General features: G+C 44.3%; 1 protein-coding gene across 1 annotated transcript in view; it reads left to right on the forward strand.

The window, feature by feature from the left end:
- Positions 1–16151, forward strand: part of LOC127910650 (nuclear factor 1 A-type-like) — a 118639-nt gene that overhangs the window by 32713 nt on the left and 69775 nt on the right. The window contains exon 5 of the mRNA XM_052475282.1: positions 9874–9924. Within this exon, the coding sequence (XP_052331242.1) occupies positions 9874–9924 (51 nt within the window). The remainder of the gene's footprint in view (positions 1–9873; positions 9925–16151) is intronic.

Below are 16151 nucleotides of genomic sequence, written 5' to 3' on the forward strand. Positions count from 1 at the left end.
AGGTGGATGAACGCAGTGCCCTTGTTTGGGTGTAGGGCCTGATCAGAGCCTGGAGGTACTGAGGTGCCGTTCCCCTCACAGCTCCGTAGGCAAGCACCATGGTCTTGTAGCAGATGCGAGCTTCAACTGGAAGCCAGTGGAGAGAGATTATTCCCTAATCTATGCATTTCAGATGACTGGGAATATAGATGGTCACAGATACCTTAAAAAAACAGGTAGGGGTGTGGATCAGATAACCAGTCATTATTTGGTGTGACCACCATTTGTCTCATGCAGCGCGACACATCTCGTACGCATAGAGTTGATCAGGCTGTTGATTGTGACCAGTGGAATGTTGTTTCACTCTTAAATGGCGGTGCGAAGTTGCTGGATATTGTCAGGAACTGGATCCAGAGCATCCCAAACATGCTCAATGGCTATCATGTCTGGTGAATATGCAGGCCAAGGAAGAACTGGGACATTTTCAGCTTGCATTCAATTGTGTTCGTTGTCCGTAGCTTGCGGCACTCTGTTCACAACGTCAGCAAACCGCTCGCCCACACAACACCATACTACACGTGCTCTGCGGTTGTGAAGCCAGTTGGACGTACTGCCAAATTCTCTAAAATGACAGAGGCAGCTTATGGTAGATAAATTAACATTAAATTATCTGGCAACAGCTCTGGTGGGTGTTCCTGCAGTCAGCATGCCAACTGCACGCTCCCTCAAAAGTTGAGACATCTGTGGCATTGTGTTGTGACAAAACTGCACATTTTAAAGTGGCCTTTTATTGTGCCCAGCACAAGGTGCACCTGTGTAATGATCATGCTGTTTAATCAGCTTCTTGACATGCCACACCTTGTACACAACATTTGAGAGAAATAAGCTGTTTGTGCATCTGGAACATTTAATATATATATATATATATATTTCTGGGATCTTTTATTTCAGCTCATGAAACAAGGGACACTTTACATGTTGCGTTTATATTTTGGTTCAGTGTAAATACAGTATATATATATATGAAAATATATATGAATAATATATATATATATTGGTTCGGTGTACACAGTATATATATATATATATGTATATATATATGTATATATATTCATATACACAGTACCAGTCAAAAGTTTGGACACACCTACTCATTCCAGTGTTTTTCTTTATTTTTACTATTTTCTACATAATAGTGAAGACATTAAAAACTATGAAATAACAAATATGGAATCATGTAGTAACCAAAAAAAGTGTTAATTAAATCTAAATCTATTTTATATTTGAGATTCTTCAAAGTAGCCACCCTTTGCCTTGATGACAGCTTTTCACACTCTTGGAATTCTCCAAACCAGCTTCCAACAGTCTTGACGGATTTCCCACATATGCTGAGCACTTGTTGGCTGCTTGTTTCTTCACTCTGCGGTCCAACTCATCCCAAACCGTCTCATTTGGGTTGAGGGCAGGTGATTGTGGAGGCCAGTACATCTGATGCAGCACTCCGTCACTCTACTTCTTGGTGAAATAGCCCTTAGACAGCCTGGAGGTGAGTTGGGTCATTGTCATGTTGAAAATCAAATTATAGTCCCACTATGCGCAAAACAGATGGGATGGCATATCACTGTAAAATGCAGTGGTAGCCATGCTAGTTCAGTGTGCCTTGAATTCTAAATAAATCACAGACAGTGTCACCAGCAAAGCACCATCACACCACTTCCTCCAAGCTTCACAGTGGGAACTACAAATGCAGAGATCATCCGTTCACCTACTCTGCGTGTCACAAAGACATGGCGGTTGGAACCAAAAATCGTTAGACCAAAGTACAGATTTCCACCGGTCTAATTTCCATTGCTCGTGTTTCTTAGCCCAATCAAGTCTCTTCTTCTTATTGGTGTCTGTTAGTAGTGGTTTCTTTGTAGAAGTTCGACCATGGAGGCCTGATTCAACCAGTCTCCTCAGAAACAGTTGATTTAGAGATCTGTGTGAATAATTTATTTGGTCTCCAATTTCTGAGGTGCAGTAAACTCCAATGAACTTATCCTCTGCAGCAGAGTTAACTCTGGGTCTTCCTTTCCTGTAGCGGTCCTCATGAGAGCCAGTTTCATCATAGCGCTTCATGGTTTTTGCGACTGCATTTGAAGAAACTTTTAAAATTCTTGTAATTTTCCGCAATAACTAACCTTCATGCTTCAAGTAATGATGGACTGTCATTTCTCTTTGCTTATTTGAGCTGTTTTTGCCATAAAATTGACTTGATCTTTTAGCAAATAGGGCTATCTTCTGTATACCACCCCTACCTTGTCACAACACAACTGATTTGCTCAAACACATTTTAAGAAGGAAAGAAATTCCACAAATGAACTTTTAACAAGACGCACCTGTTAATTGAAATGCATTCTAGGTGACTACCTCATGAAGCTGATTGAGAGAATGCCAAGAGTGTGCAAAGCCGTCATCAAGGCAAAGGGTGACTACTTTGAAGAATTTAAAATATAAAATATATTTTGATTTGTTTCACACTTTTTTGTTTTAATACATGATTCCATGTAATACATGATTCCATTCCTGAATCCAAGATGGCTTAGCAGTCAGACGTCTTTGTCTTGTCTCGTCCCATGTGTATATAGAGAGAGGGCCACCATTGTTCCTGTTCCCAAGAAAGCTAAGGTAACTGAGCTAAACGACTACCGCCCCGTAGCACTCACTTCCGTCATCATGAAGTGCTTTGAGAGACTAGTCAAGGACCATATCACCTCCACCCTACCTGACACCCTAGACCCACTCCAATTTGCTTACCGCCCAAATAGGTCCACAGACGATGCAATCTCAACCACACTGCACACTGCCCTAACCCACCTGGACAAGAGGAATACCTATGTGAGAATGCTGTTCATCGACTACAGCTCGGCATTCAACACCATAGTACCCTCCAAGCTCGTCATCAAGCTCGAGACCCTGGGTCTCGACCCCGCCCTGTGCAACTGGGTACTGGACTTCCTGACGGGCCGCCCCCAGGTGGTGAGGGTAGGCAACAACATCTCCTCCCCGCTGATCCTCAACACGGGGCCCCACAAGGGTGCGTTCTGAGCCCTCTCCTGTACTCCCTGTTCACCCACGACTGCGTGGCCACGCACGCCTCCAACTCAATCATCAAGTTTGCGGACGACACAACAGTGGTAGGCTTGATTACCAACAACGACGAGACGGCCTACAGGGAGGAGGTGAGGGCCCTCGGAGTGTGGTGTCAGGAAAATAACCTCACACTCAACGTCAACAAAACTAAGGAGATGATTGTGGACTTCAGGAAACAGCAGAGGGAACACCCCCTATCCACATCGATGGAACAGTAGTGGAGAGGGTAGCTAGTTTTAAGTTCCTCGGCGTACACATCACAGACAAACTGAATTGGTCCACTCACACTGACAGCGTCGTGAAGAAGGCGCAGCAGCGCCTATTCAACCTCAGGAGGCTGAAGAAATTCGGCTTGTCACCAAAAGCACTCACAAACTTCTACAGATGCACAATCGAGAGCATCCTGGCGGGCTGTATCACCGCCTGGTACGGCAACTGCTCCGCCCTCAACCGTAAGGCTCTCCAGAGGGTAGTGAGGACTGCACAACGCATCACCGGGGCAAACTACCTGCCCTCCAGGACACCTACACCACCCGTTGTTACAGGAAGGCCATAAAGATCATCAAGGACATCAACCACCGAACCACTGCCTGTTCACCCCGCTATCATCCAGTAGGCGAGGTCAGTACAGGTGCATCAAAGCTGGGACCGAGAGACTGAAAAACAGCTTCTATCTCAAGGCCATCAGACTGTTAAACAGCCACCACTAACAGTGTGAGTGGCTGCTGCCAACACACTGTCATTGACACTGACCCAACTCCAGCCATTTTAATAATGGGAATTGATGGGAATTATGTAAATATATCACTAGCCACTTTAAACAATGCTACCTTATATAATGTTACTTACCCTACATTATTCATCTCATATGCATATGTATATACTGTACTCTACATCATCGACTGCATCCTTATGTAACACATGTATCACTAGCCACTTTAACTATGCCACTTTGTTTACTTTGTCTACACACTCATCTCATATGTATATACTGTACTCGATACCATCTACTGTATGCTGCTCTGTACCATCACTCATTCATATATCCTTATGTACATATTCCTTATCCCCTTACACTGTGTATAAGACAGTAGTTTTGGAATTGTTAGTTAGATTACTTGTTGGTTATCACTGCATTGTCGGAACTAGAAGCACAAGCATTTCGCTACACTCGCATTTAACATCTGCTAACCATGTGTATGTGACAAATAAAATTTGATTTGATTTGATTTGATTTGATTTATATATTTTTCTTCGCGTTCTTTTTAATATTTTTCCTGAACCTCAACTTCAAAATACTCCCCTGCAACCCGCCTCACCCAATGTGGTGTGGATCTCTTTTTTTTTTTTCCTAACGTATTTCTATTTACCTCCAAACTGGAATACCTCAACTGAAGCTAGCTAGCTAACTAGCTACCAGCTATTGGTCAGCTAACCACTGCAAGCGGTCATCAGCTAACCTTTAGCTCGGAAAGCTCTCGCCAGTTCGTACAACGCGTTTCAAACCAGAGCATACCGGACCTATTTTTCTCTCCATATCCCTGGATTCCTACCATAAACTCTGAAACTTTTCATCTGGATCATCACAGCCAGCTAACCGCAACCCGGGTTGACTACTCCTGGCTAACGTTTCCATCCCGGAGCTAGCACCAACTAGCCTGGGGCTAGCCCATGCTAGACCCATCACCCTGCTCACTCCTGGGCTACAATATCTGGACCCCTTCTACTGCCGGTACGGGGCACGGAACCCCACTGATCCTCTACGACTGGAATACCTACATAATCTGCCCGAGGATTCTAACAGGCCCCTCAGGCGCAACGCCCGCTGAAGGCACATTCTGCTAACCTGCTAGGCCTGCTAGCTACCTAGAGCTACTTGGAACCCTACTAACTCCACGATTGGTCTATCGACGTCACTGTACGAAGTGGCAAAAACAGACTTACCCCCATCGCGGACTTACCCCCAAAGGATAAATTGCTAGCCGGTCTGCTAAATGCTAGCTTGCCAGCCCCGGTCTGCTAACTGCTAGCTTGTTTAGCCCCGTCCTACTAACTGTTAGCATGTTAGCATCGGCCTGCTAACTGTCTGAATCGCCTTATTCCCAGTCAGCCCAATCACTCACTGGACCAATATGTTCACTTGGTTACGCATGCCTCTCTCTAATATCAATATGCCTCATTCATTACTGTCCTGGTTAGTGATTACTGTCTTATTTCACTGTAGAGTCTCTAGCCCTGCTCAATATGCCTTGACCAACCATGTAGTTCCACCTCCTACATATGTAATGACATTACCTGGTTTAAATGTCTCTAGAGATTATATCTCTCTCATCATTACTCAATGCCTAGGTTTACCTCCAATGTACTCACATCCTACCTTACCTTTGTCTCTACGCTATGCCTTGAATCTATGCTATCGTGCCCAGAATCCTGCTCCTTTTACTCTCTGTTCCGAACGTGCTAGACGTCCAGTTCTTATAGTCTTTAGACGTACTCTTATCCTACTTCTCCTTTGTTCCTCTGGTGATGTAGAGGTTAATCCAGGTCCTGCAGTGCCTCGCTCCACTCCCACTTCCCAGGTGCTCTCATTTGTTGACTTCTGTAACCGTAAAAGCCTTGGTTTCATGCATGTTAACATTAGAAGCCTACTTCCTAAATTTGTTTTACTCACTGCTTAAGCACACTCTGCCAACCCGGATGTCTTAGCCGTGTCTGAATCCTGGCTTAGGAAAACCACCAAAAACCATGAAATCTCCATTGTTCACTATAACATTTTCTGCCAAGATAGACCTGCCAAAGGGGCCGGTGTTGCAATCTACTGCAAAGATAGCCTGCAGAATTCTGTATTACTATCTATGTCTGTACCCAAACAATTCAAGCTTCTACTTCTAAAAATTCACCTTTCCAGAAACAAGTCTCTCACTGTTGCCTCTTGCTATAGACCTCCCTCTGCCCCCAGCTGTACCCTCGACACCATATGTGAACTGATTGCCCCCCATCTATCTTCTGAGCTCGTGCTACTAGGTGACCTAAACTGGGACATGCTTAACACCCCGGCCATCCTACAATCCAAGCTTGATGCCCTCAATCTCACACAAATTATCAATGAACCTACCAGGTACAACTCCAGATCCGTAAACACGGACACCCTCATAGATGTCATCCTAACTAACTCACCCTCCAAATACACCTCTGCTGTTTTCAATCAAGATCTCAGCGATCACTGCCTCATTGCCTGCATCCGTAATGGGTCTGCGACCAAACGACCACCCCTCATCACTGTCAAACGCTCCCTAAAACACTTCTGCGAGCAGGCCTTTCTAATCGACCTGGCCGGGGTATCCTGGAATGTCATTGACCTCATCCTGTCAGTAGATGATGCCTGGCTATTCTTTAAAAGTGCCTTCCTCACCATCTTAAATAAGCATGCCCCATTCAAAAAATTTAGAACTAGGAATTGATATAGACCGTGGTTCACTCCAGACCTGTCTGCTCTTGACCAGCACAAAGCCCCCGTGATATGCAACTTTTCAGGGAAGTTAGGAACAACTATACACAGGCAGTTAGGAAAGTTAAGGCTAGCTTTTTCAAAAAGAAATTTGCATTCTGTAGAACTAACTCAAAACAGTTCTGGGACGCTGTAAAGTCCATGGAGAATAAGAGCACCTCCTCCCAGGTGCCCAAAGCACTGACGCTAGGAAACACTGTCACCACTGATAAATCCACTATAATTGAGAATATCAATAAGCATTTCTCTACGGCTGGCCATGCTTTCCACCTAGCTACCCCTACCCCGGTCAACTGCCCGGCACCCTCCACAGAAACCCGCCAAAGCACCCACCATTTCTCCTTTACCCAAATCCAGATAGCTGATGTTCTGAAAGAGCTGCAAAATCTGAACCCCTACAAATCAGCCAGGCTAGACAATCTGGACCCTCTCTTTCTAAAATTTTCTGCCGAAATTGTTGCAGCCCCTATTACTAGCCTGTTCAACCTCTCTTTCCTATCGTCTGAGATTCCCAAAGATTGGAACGCTGCCGCGGTCATCCCCCTCTTCAAAGGGGGAGACACTCTAGATCCAAACTGCTACAGACCTATATCTATCCAAACCTGTCTTTCTAAGGTCTTCGAAAGCCAAGTTAACAAACAGATTACCGACCATTTCGAATCCCACCATACATGCAATCTGGTTTCAGAGCTGGTCATGGGTGCACCTCAGCCACGCTCAAGGTCCTAAACGACATCATATCCGCCATCCATAAAAGACATTACTGTGCAGCCGTATTCATCGACCTTGCCAAGGTTTTAGACTCTGTCAATCACCACATTCTTATTGGCAGACTTGACGCCCTTGGTTTCTCAAAAGATTCCCTCGCCTGGTTTACCAACTACTTCTCTGATAGAGTTCAGTGTGTCAAATGTGAGGGACTGTTGTCCGGACCTCTGCCAGTCTCTTTGGGGTGTCCCACAGGGTTCAGTCCTCGGGCCGACTCTCTTCTCTGTATACATCAATGATGTTGCTCTTGCTGCTGGTGATTATCTGATACACCTAATATAATAATATAATATATGCCATTTAGCAGACGCTTTTATCCAAAGCGACTTACAGTCATGTGTGCATACATTCTACATATGGGTGGTCCCAGGGATCGAACCCACTACCCTGGCGTTACAAGCGCCATGCTCTACCAACTGAGCTACAGAAGGACCTCTACGCAGACGACACCATTCTGTATACCTCTGGCTCCTCTTTGGACACTGTGTTAACTAACCTCGAGACGAGCTTCAATGCCATACAACTCTCCTTCCGTGGCCTCCAACTGCTCTTAAACGCAAGTAAAACTAAATGCATGCTATCCAACCAATCACTGCTCGCACCTGCTCGCCCGTCCAGCATCACTACTCTGGACGGCTCTGACTTAGAATACGTGGACAACTACAAATACCTAGGTGTCTGGATAGACTCACATTAAGCATCTCCAATCCAAAATTAAATATAGAATTGCTTTCCTATATCGCAACAAAGCATCCTTCACTCATGCTGCCAAACATACCCTCATAAAACTGACCATCCTACCGATCCTTGACTTCCGTGATGTCATCTATAAAATTGCCTCCAACACTCTACTCAACAAACTGCAGTTTATCACAGGGCCATCCGTGTTTGCCACCAAAGCCCCATACACTACCCACCATTACGACCTGTACGCTCTCGTTGGTTGGCTCTCGCTTCATACTCGTCGCCAAACCCACTGGCTACAGGTAATCTACAAGTCTCTGCTAGGTAAAGCCCCACCTTATCTCAGCTCACTGGTCACCATAGCAGCACCCACTCGTAGCTCGCGCTCCAGCAGGTATATCTCACTGGTCACCCCCAAAGCCAATTCCTCCTTTGGTCGTCTTTCCTTACAGTTCTCTGCTGCCAATGACTGGAACAAACTGCAAAAATCTCTGAAGCTGAAAATTCATATCTCCCTCACTAGCTTTAAGCACCAGCTGTCAGAGCAGCTCACAGATCACTGCACCTGTACATAGCCCATCTGTAAATAGCCCATCCAACTACCTCATCTCCATACTGTATTGATTTATTTATCTTGCTCCTTTGCACCCTCATCTTCTGCACATCCTACCATTCCAGTGTTTAATTGCTATATTGTAATTACTTCACCACCTTGGCCTATTTATTGCCCTAACTCCCTTATCTTACCTCATTTGCACTCACTGTATATAGACTTTTTGTTTTCTTTTGTTCTACTGTATTATTGACTATGTTTTGTTTATTCCATGTGTAACTCTGTGTTGTTGTATGTGTCAAATTGCTATGCTTTATCTTGGCCAGGTCGCAGTTGCAAATGAGGACATGTTCTCATTTAGCATACCTGGTTAAATAAAGGTGAAATAAATACACATTTTTAAAAATGTGTGTTATTTCATACTTTTGATGTCTTCACTAGTATTCTACAATGTTGAAAATAGTCAAAATAAAGATAAACCCTTGAATGAGTAGGTATGTCCAAACTTTTGACTAGGAGAGAAAAGAGACACACAGCTTTCTCCCTCGCAGACAATGTCACATTGAACGCTCCTTATGCTTTTACAGAGCACACCTTAGGCCTTATACCTTACAGGTAGACGACAGGAGTGTGTGTCCGTGTGTGTGTGAGCCTGTGAGTGTGTGTGTGGAGGGGGAGTGTTTGTTTTCGTTAAAGAGGAGAGGGTGGAGTTGCCAGTGACTCGGAGAAGAGGCCCACCTATAGGATAAGGGGACGGGCAAGGGTGTGTTTGTTTCCGTGGTGTGTGTGTGTGTGTTTCTGTTTCATATTCCCAGAGTTTATGAATAAGACATGATGTCAGTGAGAGCATCTCCATGAGGTAAACAGGCTGTGTGGGTATGTTTGTGTACAGAGTGAGTGTGTGTGTGTGCACGTATGCTTTTGTGAATGGGGGTGTTTGCTGTTGTATGTATGTATGTATGTATGTGTGTGTGTGTGTGTGTGTGTGTGTGTGTGTGTGTGTGTGTGTGTGTGTGTGTGTGTGTGTGTGTGTGTGTGTGTGTGTGTGTGTGTGTGTGTGTGTGTGTGTGATTGCCTGTGTAATGTGACCCCGGCCCTGTTCCACCCTTATGGGAACGGAACATGCTTAATTGATGAGGTAATGCTCCATTTTCTCTCCTAACGCTACACTATATTCATCCTGCCTCTTTTTCTTTCTTCTCTTTTGTTCCCTTGTTTCTTTCCCCCTTTTTCTTTTGTCTCTCAAAAGCTGGATATAAACTGCGTGGCTCGCTAGCTAGTTCGTTCATCTCAAGACAAGGTAAAGATGCATTACTCTTTCCAATTTCACCTCCTATCCTCTGTTGCCCCCCTCCTTGTCTCCACCCCCTCACCCCCTCACCCCTCCCCTCCCCTCCCCTCCAAATCAGGACAGGAGTTTTGTGGTTGGTGTTTTGTATTGTCTAGGCTGCACCCCCCCCTCCTTCCACCTCTCCCTCCCTTCACTGTGTGTGATTGTGATAAACAAAAGAATGGAACTGAAACAGATCCTTGCGGCACACCTTAGGCCTTATATCTTATGCACTGTAGCGTGGGGTTCATGTCCATTGGAATCTTAACAGTGCACCATCATACCTACTGTAACTCCACCCATTTTATATCTGTTAAGTGTCTCTCCGAATATAGAACCAATTGTTGTGTCAAATTTACAAGGAGTTATTTAGTGTCTTAACTTATGCCTTGTGTGTCCTATTCGGCCCGCAGACCCAATCAAATCAAATGAAATGTTATTGGTCACATACACATGTTTAGCAGATGTTATTGGTCACATACACATGTTTAGCAGATGTTATTGGTCACATACACATGTTTAGCAGATGTTATTGGTCACATACACATGTTTAGCAGATGTTATTGGTCACATACACATGTTTAGCAGATGTTATTGGTCACATACACATGGTTAGCAGATGTTATTGGTCACATACACATGTTTAGCAGATGTTATTGGTCACATACACATGGTTAGCAGATGTTATTGGTCACATACACATGGTTAGCAGATGTTATTGGTCACATACACATGGTTAGCAGATGTTATTGGTCACATACACATGGTTAGCAGATGTTATTGGTCACATACACATGGTTAGCAGATGTTATTAGTCACATACACATGTTTAGCAGATGTTATTGGTCACATACACATGTTTAGCAGATGTTATTGGTCACATACACATGTTTAGCAGATGTTATTGGTCACATACACATGTTTAGCAGATGTTATTGGTCACATACACATGTTTAGCAGATGTTATTGGTCACATACACGTGGTTAGCAGATGTTATTGGTCACATACACATGTTTAGCAGATGTTATTGGTCACATACACATGTTTAGCAGATGTTATTGCGAGTGTAGAGAAATGCTTGTGCTTCTAGTTCTGACAGTGCAGCAATATCTAACAATTTCACAAAAACTACCTAATACACACAAGTCTAAGTAAAGGAATTGAATAATAATATATACATATATGGATGAGCAATGACAGAGCGGCACAGGGAAGATGCAATAGATGGTATAGAATACCATTATTCTGAAAAGAGAGGGTGTTCTATGCTAAAGATGTGTATAGGGAAGAGGAGTGGAACTGATAGCGTTTTAGCAACATGAACTCTTATTCAAATCTGTTCATATTCACCCCCAGGAAGAATGTGACACCATTTTTTGTTGTTGTACATTTTCTGACAAGCAGGCACTTAGATATGGTCATTTTCACCTTTTCATAAATTCATAGAATGTTTGGGAACATATACAGTGCCTTGCGAAAGTATTCGGCCCCCTTGAGCTTTGCGACCTTTTGCCACATTTCAGGCTTCAAACATAAAGATATAAAACTGTATTTTTTTGTGAAGAATCAACAACAAGTGGGACACAATCATGAAGTGGAACAACATTTATTGGATATTTCAAACTTTTTTAACAAATCAAAAACTGAAAAATTGAGCGTGCAAAATTATTCAGCCCCTTTACTTTCAGTGCAGCAAACTCTCTCCAGAAGTTCAGTGAGGATCTCTGAATGATCCAATGTTGACCTAAATGACTAATGATGATAAATACAATCCACCTGTGTGTAATCAAGTCTCCGTATAAATGCACCTGCACTGTGATGGTCTCAGAGGTCCGTTAAAGCGCAGAGAGCATCATGAAGAACAAGGAACACACCAGGCAGGTCCGAGATACTGTTGTGAAGAAGTTTAAAGCCGGATTTGGATACAAAAAGATTTCCCAAGCTTTAAACATCCCAAGGAGCACCGTGCAAGCGATAATATTGAAATGGAAGGAGTATCAGACTACTGCAAATCTACCAAGACCTGGCTGTCCCTCTAAACTTTCAGCTCATACAAGGAGAAGACTGATCAGAGATGCAGCCAAGAGGCCCATGATCACTCTGGATGAACTGCAGAGATCTACAGCTGAGGTGGGACACTCTGTCCATAGGACAACAATCAGTCGTATATTGCACAAATCTGGCCTTTATGGAAGAGTGGCAAGAAGAAAGCCATTTCTTAAAGATATCCATAAAAAGTGTTGTTTAAAGTTTGCCACAAGCCACCTGGGAGACACACCAAACATGTGGAAGAAGGTGCTCTGGTCAGATGAAACCAAAATTTAACTTTTTGGCAACAATGCAAAACGTTATGTTTGTCGTAAAAGCAACACAGCTCATCACCCTGAACACACCACCCCCACTGTCAAACATGGTGGTGGCAGCATCATGGTTTGTGCCTGCTTTTCTTCAGCAGGGACAGGGAAGATGGTTAAAATTGATGGGAAGATGGATGGAGCCAAATACAGGACCATTCTGGAAGAAAACCTGATGGAGTCTGCAAAAGACCTGAGACTGGGACGGAGATTTGTCTTCCAACAAGACAATGATCCAAAACATAAAGCAAAATCTACAATGGAATGGTTCAAAAATAAACATATCCAGGTGTTAGAATGGCCAAGTCAAAGTCCAGACCTGAATCCAATCGAGAATCTGTGGAAAGAACTGAAAACTGCTGTTCACAAATGCTCTCCATCCAACCTCACTGAGCTCGAGCTGTTTTGCAAGGAGGAATGGGAAAAAATTTCAGTCTCTCGATGTGCAAAACTGATAGACATACCCCAAGCGACTTACAGCTGTAATCGCAGCAAAAGGTGGCGCTACAAAGTATTAACTTAAGGGGGCTGAATAATTTTGCACGCCCAATTTTTCAGTTTTTGATATGTTAAAAAAGTTTGAAATATCCAATAAATGTCGTTCCACTTCATGATTGTGTCCCACTTGTTGTTGATTCTTCACAAAAAAATACAGTTTTATATCTTTATGTTTGAAGCCTGAAATGTGGCAAAAGGTCGCAAAGTTCAAGGGGGCCGAATACTTTCGCAAGGCACTGTATACTAAGGAATTTGGGAACCTTCTATATATAGAGTGGAAAAGAGGCCGTGTGTTTGGACACATAATAGACACTGCAGTAAATACAATATATGTCTTGTCCAGGACCCGAGTCCACGCAGACCAGTGTGCCATAGCCAATCAGTAGGCCAATATGCAAATGGGCCATCTGCCACACGATCTTAACTTTATGTGTATTCTATCCAAGAAATTGGAAAAAGTGTTAGAGTTTTGAAAAAAATGCATTTTGATCATTGGTTGTGCGTTTTGTGTCTAGAGTTTTGAAAAATGACATCAAGGTTCTGAAATGAGTGCCAAAGTGATTGTGAAAAACTGTAAAACAAAGGAAGAGATAAATAAGATGTGTCCAGCCTTTGCTGCTATGATATGCTGTGACCCTAATCAAAGAGTATTTAATAACTCCAAATAACTAAAACATAGCTATAGGTTGTTGTAACATTTAAACTTAAACATGTTTTTCATTTTGTTTTGCACTGCATGTATCACTGGTGCGGTTGAATACAGCATGGTGCATGGTGTATGGTGCACTCAATGTATTGTAGTTGAATAGCGAGCCAAGGCTACTGCTCAAATGCTGCTGTAATAGGCCTATTCGTGGTGTATGGTGCACTGTATTGTAGTTGAATAGCTAGCCAAGGCTACTGCTCAAATGCTGCTGTAATAGGCCTATTCGTGGTGTATGGTGCACTGTATTGTAGTTGAATAGCTAGCCTAGGCTACTGCTCAAATGCTGCTGTAATAGGCCTATTCATGGTGTATGGTGCACTGTATTGTAGTTGAATAGCTAGCCAAGGCTACTGCTCAAATGTTGCTGTCATAGGCCTATTCATGGTGTATGGTGCACTGTATTGTAGTTGAATAGCTAGCCTAGGCTACTGCTCAAATGCTGCTGTAATAGGCCTATTCATGGTGTATGGTGCACTGTATTGTAGTTGAATAGCTAGCCAAGGCTACTGCTCAAATGCTGCTGTAATAGGCCTATTCATGGTGTATGGTGCACTGTATTGTAGTTGAATAGCTAGCCTAGGCTACTGCTCAAATGTTGCTGTAATAGGCCTATTCATGGTGTATGGTGCACTGTATTGTAGTTGAATAGCTAGCCTAGGCTACTGCTCAAATGCTGCTGTAATAGGCCTATTCATGGTGTATGGTGCACTGTATTGTAGTTGAATAGCTAGCCAAGGCTACTGCTCAAATGCTGCTGTAATAGGCCTATTCATGGTGTATGGTGCACTGTATTGTAGTTGAATAGCTAGCCTAGGCTACTGCTCAAATGTTGCTGTAATAGGCCTATTCATGGTGTATGGTGGCCTGTATTGTAGTTGAATAGCTAGCCTAGGCTACTGCTCAAATGCTGCTGTAATAGGCCTATTCATGGTGTATGGTGCACTGTATGGTAGTTGAATAGCTAGCCTAGGCTACTGCTCAAATGTTGCTGTCATAGGCCTATTCATGGTGTATGGTGCACTGTATTGTAGTTGTATAGCTAGCCAAGGCTACTGCTCAAATGTTGCTGTCATAGGCCTATTCATGGTGTATGGTGCACTGTATTGTAGTTGAATAGCTAGCCTAGGCTACTGCTCAAATGCTGCTGTAATAGGCCTATTCATGGTGTATGGTGCACTGTATTGTAGTTGAATAGCTAGCCTAGGCTACTGCTCAAATGCTGCTGTAATAGGCCTATTCATGGTGTATGGTGCACTGTATTGTAGTTGAATAGCTAGCCTAGGATACCGCTCAAATCCTGCTGTGATAGGCCTATTCATGGTGTATGGTGCACTGTATTGTAGTTGAATAGCTAGCCTAGGCTACTGCTCAAATGCTGCTGTAATAGGCCTATTCAGGGTGTTTTGTTGTAGGTTTTGTTTTAAATGTTAGTTTTTTTTACCCCTTTTCCTCCCCAATTTCGTGGTATTCAATTGTTTTAGTTGCTACTATCTTGTCTCATCGCTACAACTCCCGTACGGGCTCGGGAGAGACGAAGGTTGAAAGTCATGCGTCCTCCAATACACAACCCAACCAAGCCAAACTGCTTATTAACACAGCACGCATCCAACCCGGAAGACAGCCGCACCAATGTGTTGGAGGAAACACCGTGCCCCTGGCAACCTTGGTTAGCGTGCCCGCCACAGGAGTCGCTGGTGCGCGATGAGACAAGGATATCCCTACTGGCCAAACCCTCCCTAACCCGGACGACGCTAGGCAAATTGTGCGTCGCCCCACGGACCTCCCGGTCGCTGTCGGTTACGACAGAGCCTGGGCGCGAACCCGGTGGCACAGCTGGCGCTGCAGTACAGCGACCGTAACCACTGCGCCACCCGGGAGGCCCTCAGGTTTCGTTTTTTGACTACTCATTGTCAAGCTTTAATAAACGAAGCCAGACTGCAACATTTTATTAACCTTTATTAACCGTACACTTTCCCTCCACTACACGCTGTAAATGGGACACACGAAATATAGCTCAATTGAAGTTGAATTCACCGATGTGAGTGCATCAGGCTGTAATTACTAGATGACTCAACTGTTGACTCATTTATACTCGCTTGTGTATCCTATTCGGCCCGCAGGCCTTGTGTGTCCTATTCGGCCCGCAGGCCTTGTGTATCCTATTCGGTCCGCAGGCCTTGTGTGTCCTATTCGGTCCGCAGGCCTTGTGTGTCCTATTCGGTCCGCAGGCCTTGTGTGTCCTATTCGGCCCGCAGGCCTTGTGTGTCCTATTCAGCCCGCAGGCCTTGTGTGTCCTATTCGGTCCGCAGGCCTTGTGTGTCCTATTCGGTCCGCAGGCCTTGTGTGTCCTATTCGGTCCGCAGGCCTTGTGTGTCCTATTCAGCCCGCAGGCCTTGTGTGTCCTATTCGGCCCGCAGGCCTTGTGTGTCCTATTCGGCCCGCAGGCCTTGTGTGTCCTATTCGGTCCGCAGGCCTTGTGTGTCCTATTCGGCCCGCAGGCCTTGTGTGTCCTATTCGGCCCGCAGGCCTTGTGTGTCCTATTCGGCCCGCAGGTCTTGTGTGTCCTATTCGGCCCGCAGACCTTGTGTGTCCTATTCGGCCCGAGAGGCCTTGTGTGTCCTATTTGGCCCGCAGGCCT

This window comes from Oncorhynchus keta, chromosome 22, assembly GCF_023373465.1.
Source record: "Oncorhynchus keta strain PuntledgeMale-10-30-2019 chromosome 22, Oket_V2, whole genome shotgun sequence".
In the NCBI taxonomy this organism is placed as follows: Eukaryota; Metazoa; Chordata; class Actinopteri; order Salmoniformes; family Salmonidae; genus Oncorhynchus; species Oncorhynchus keta.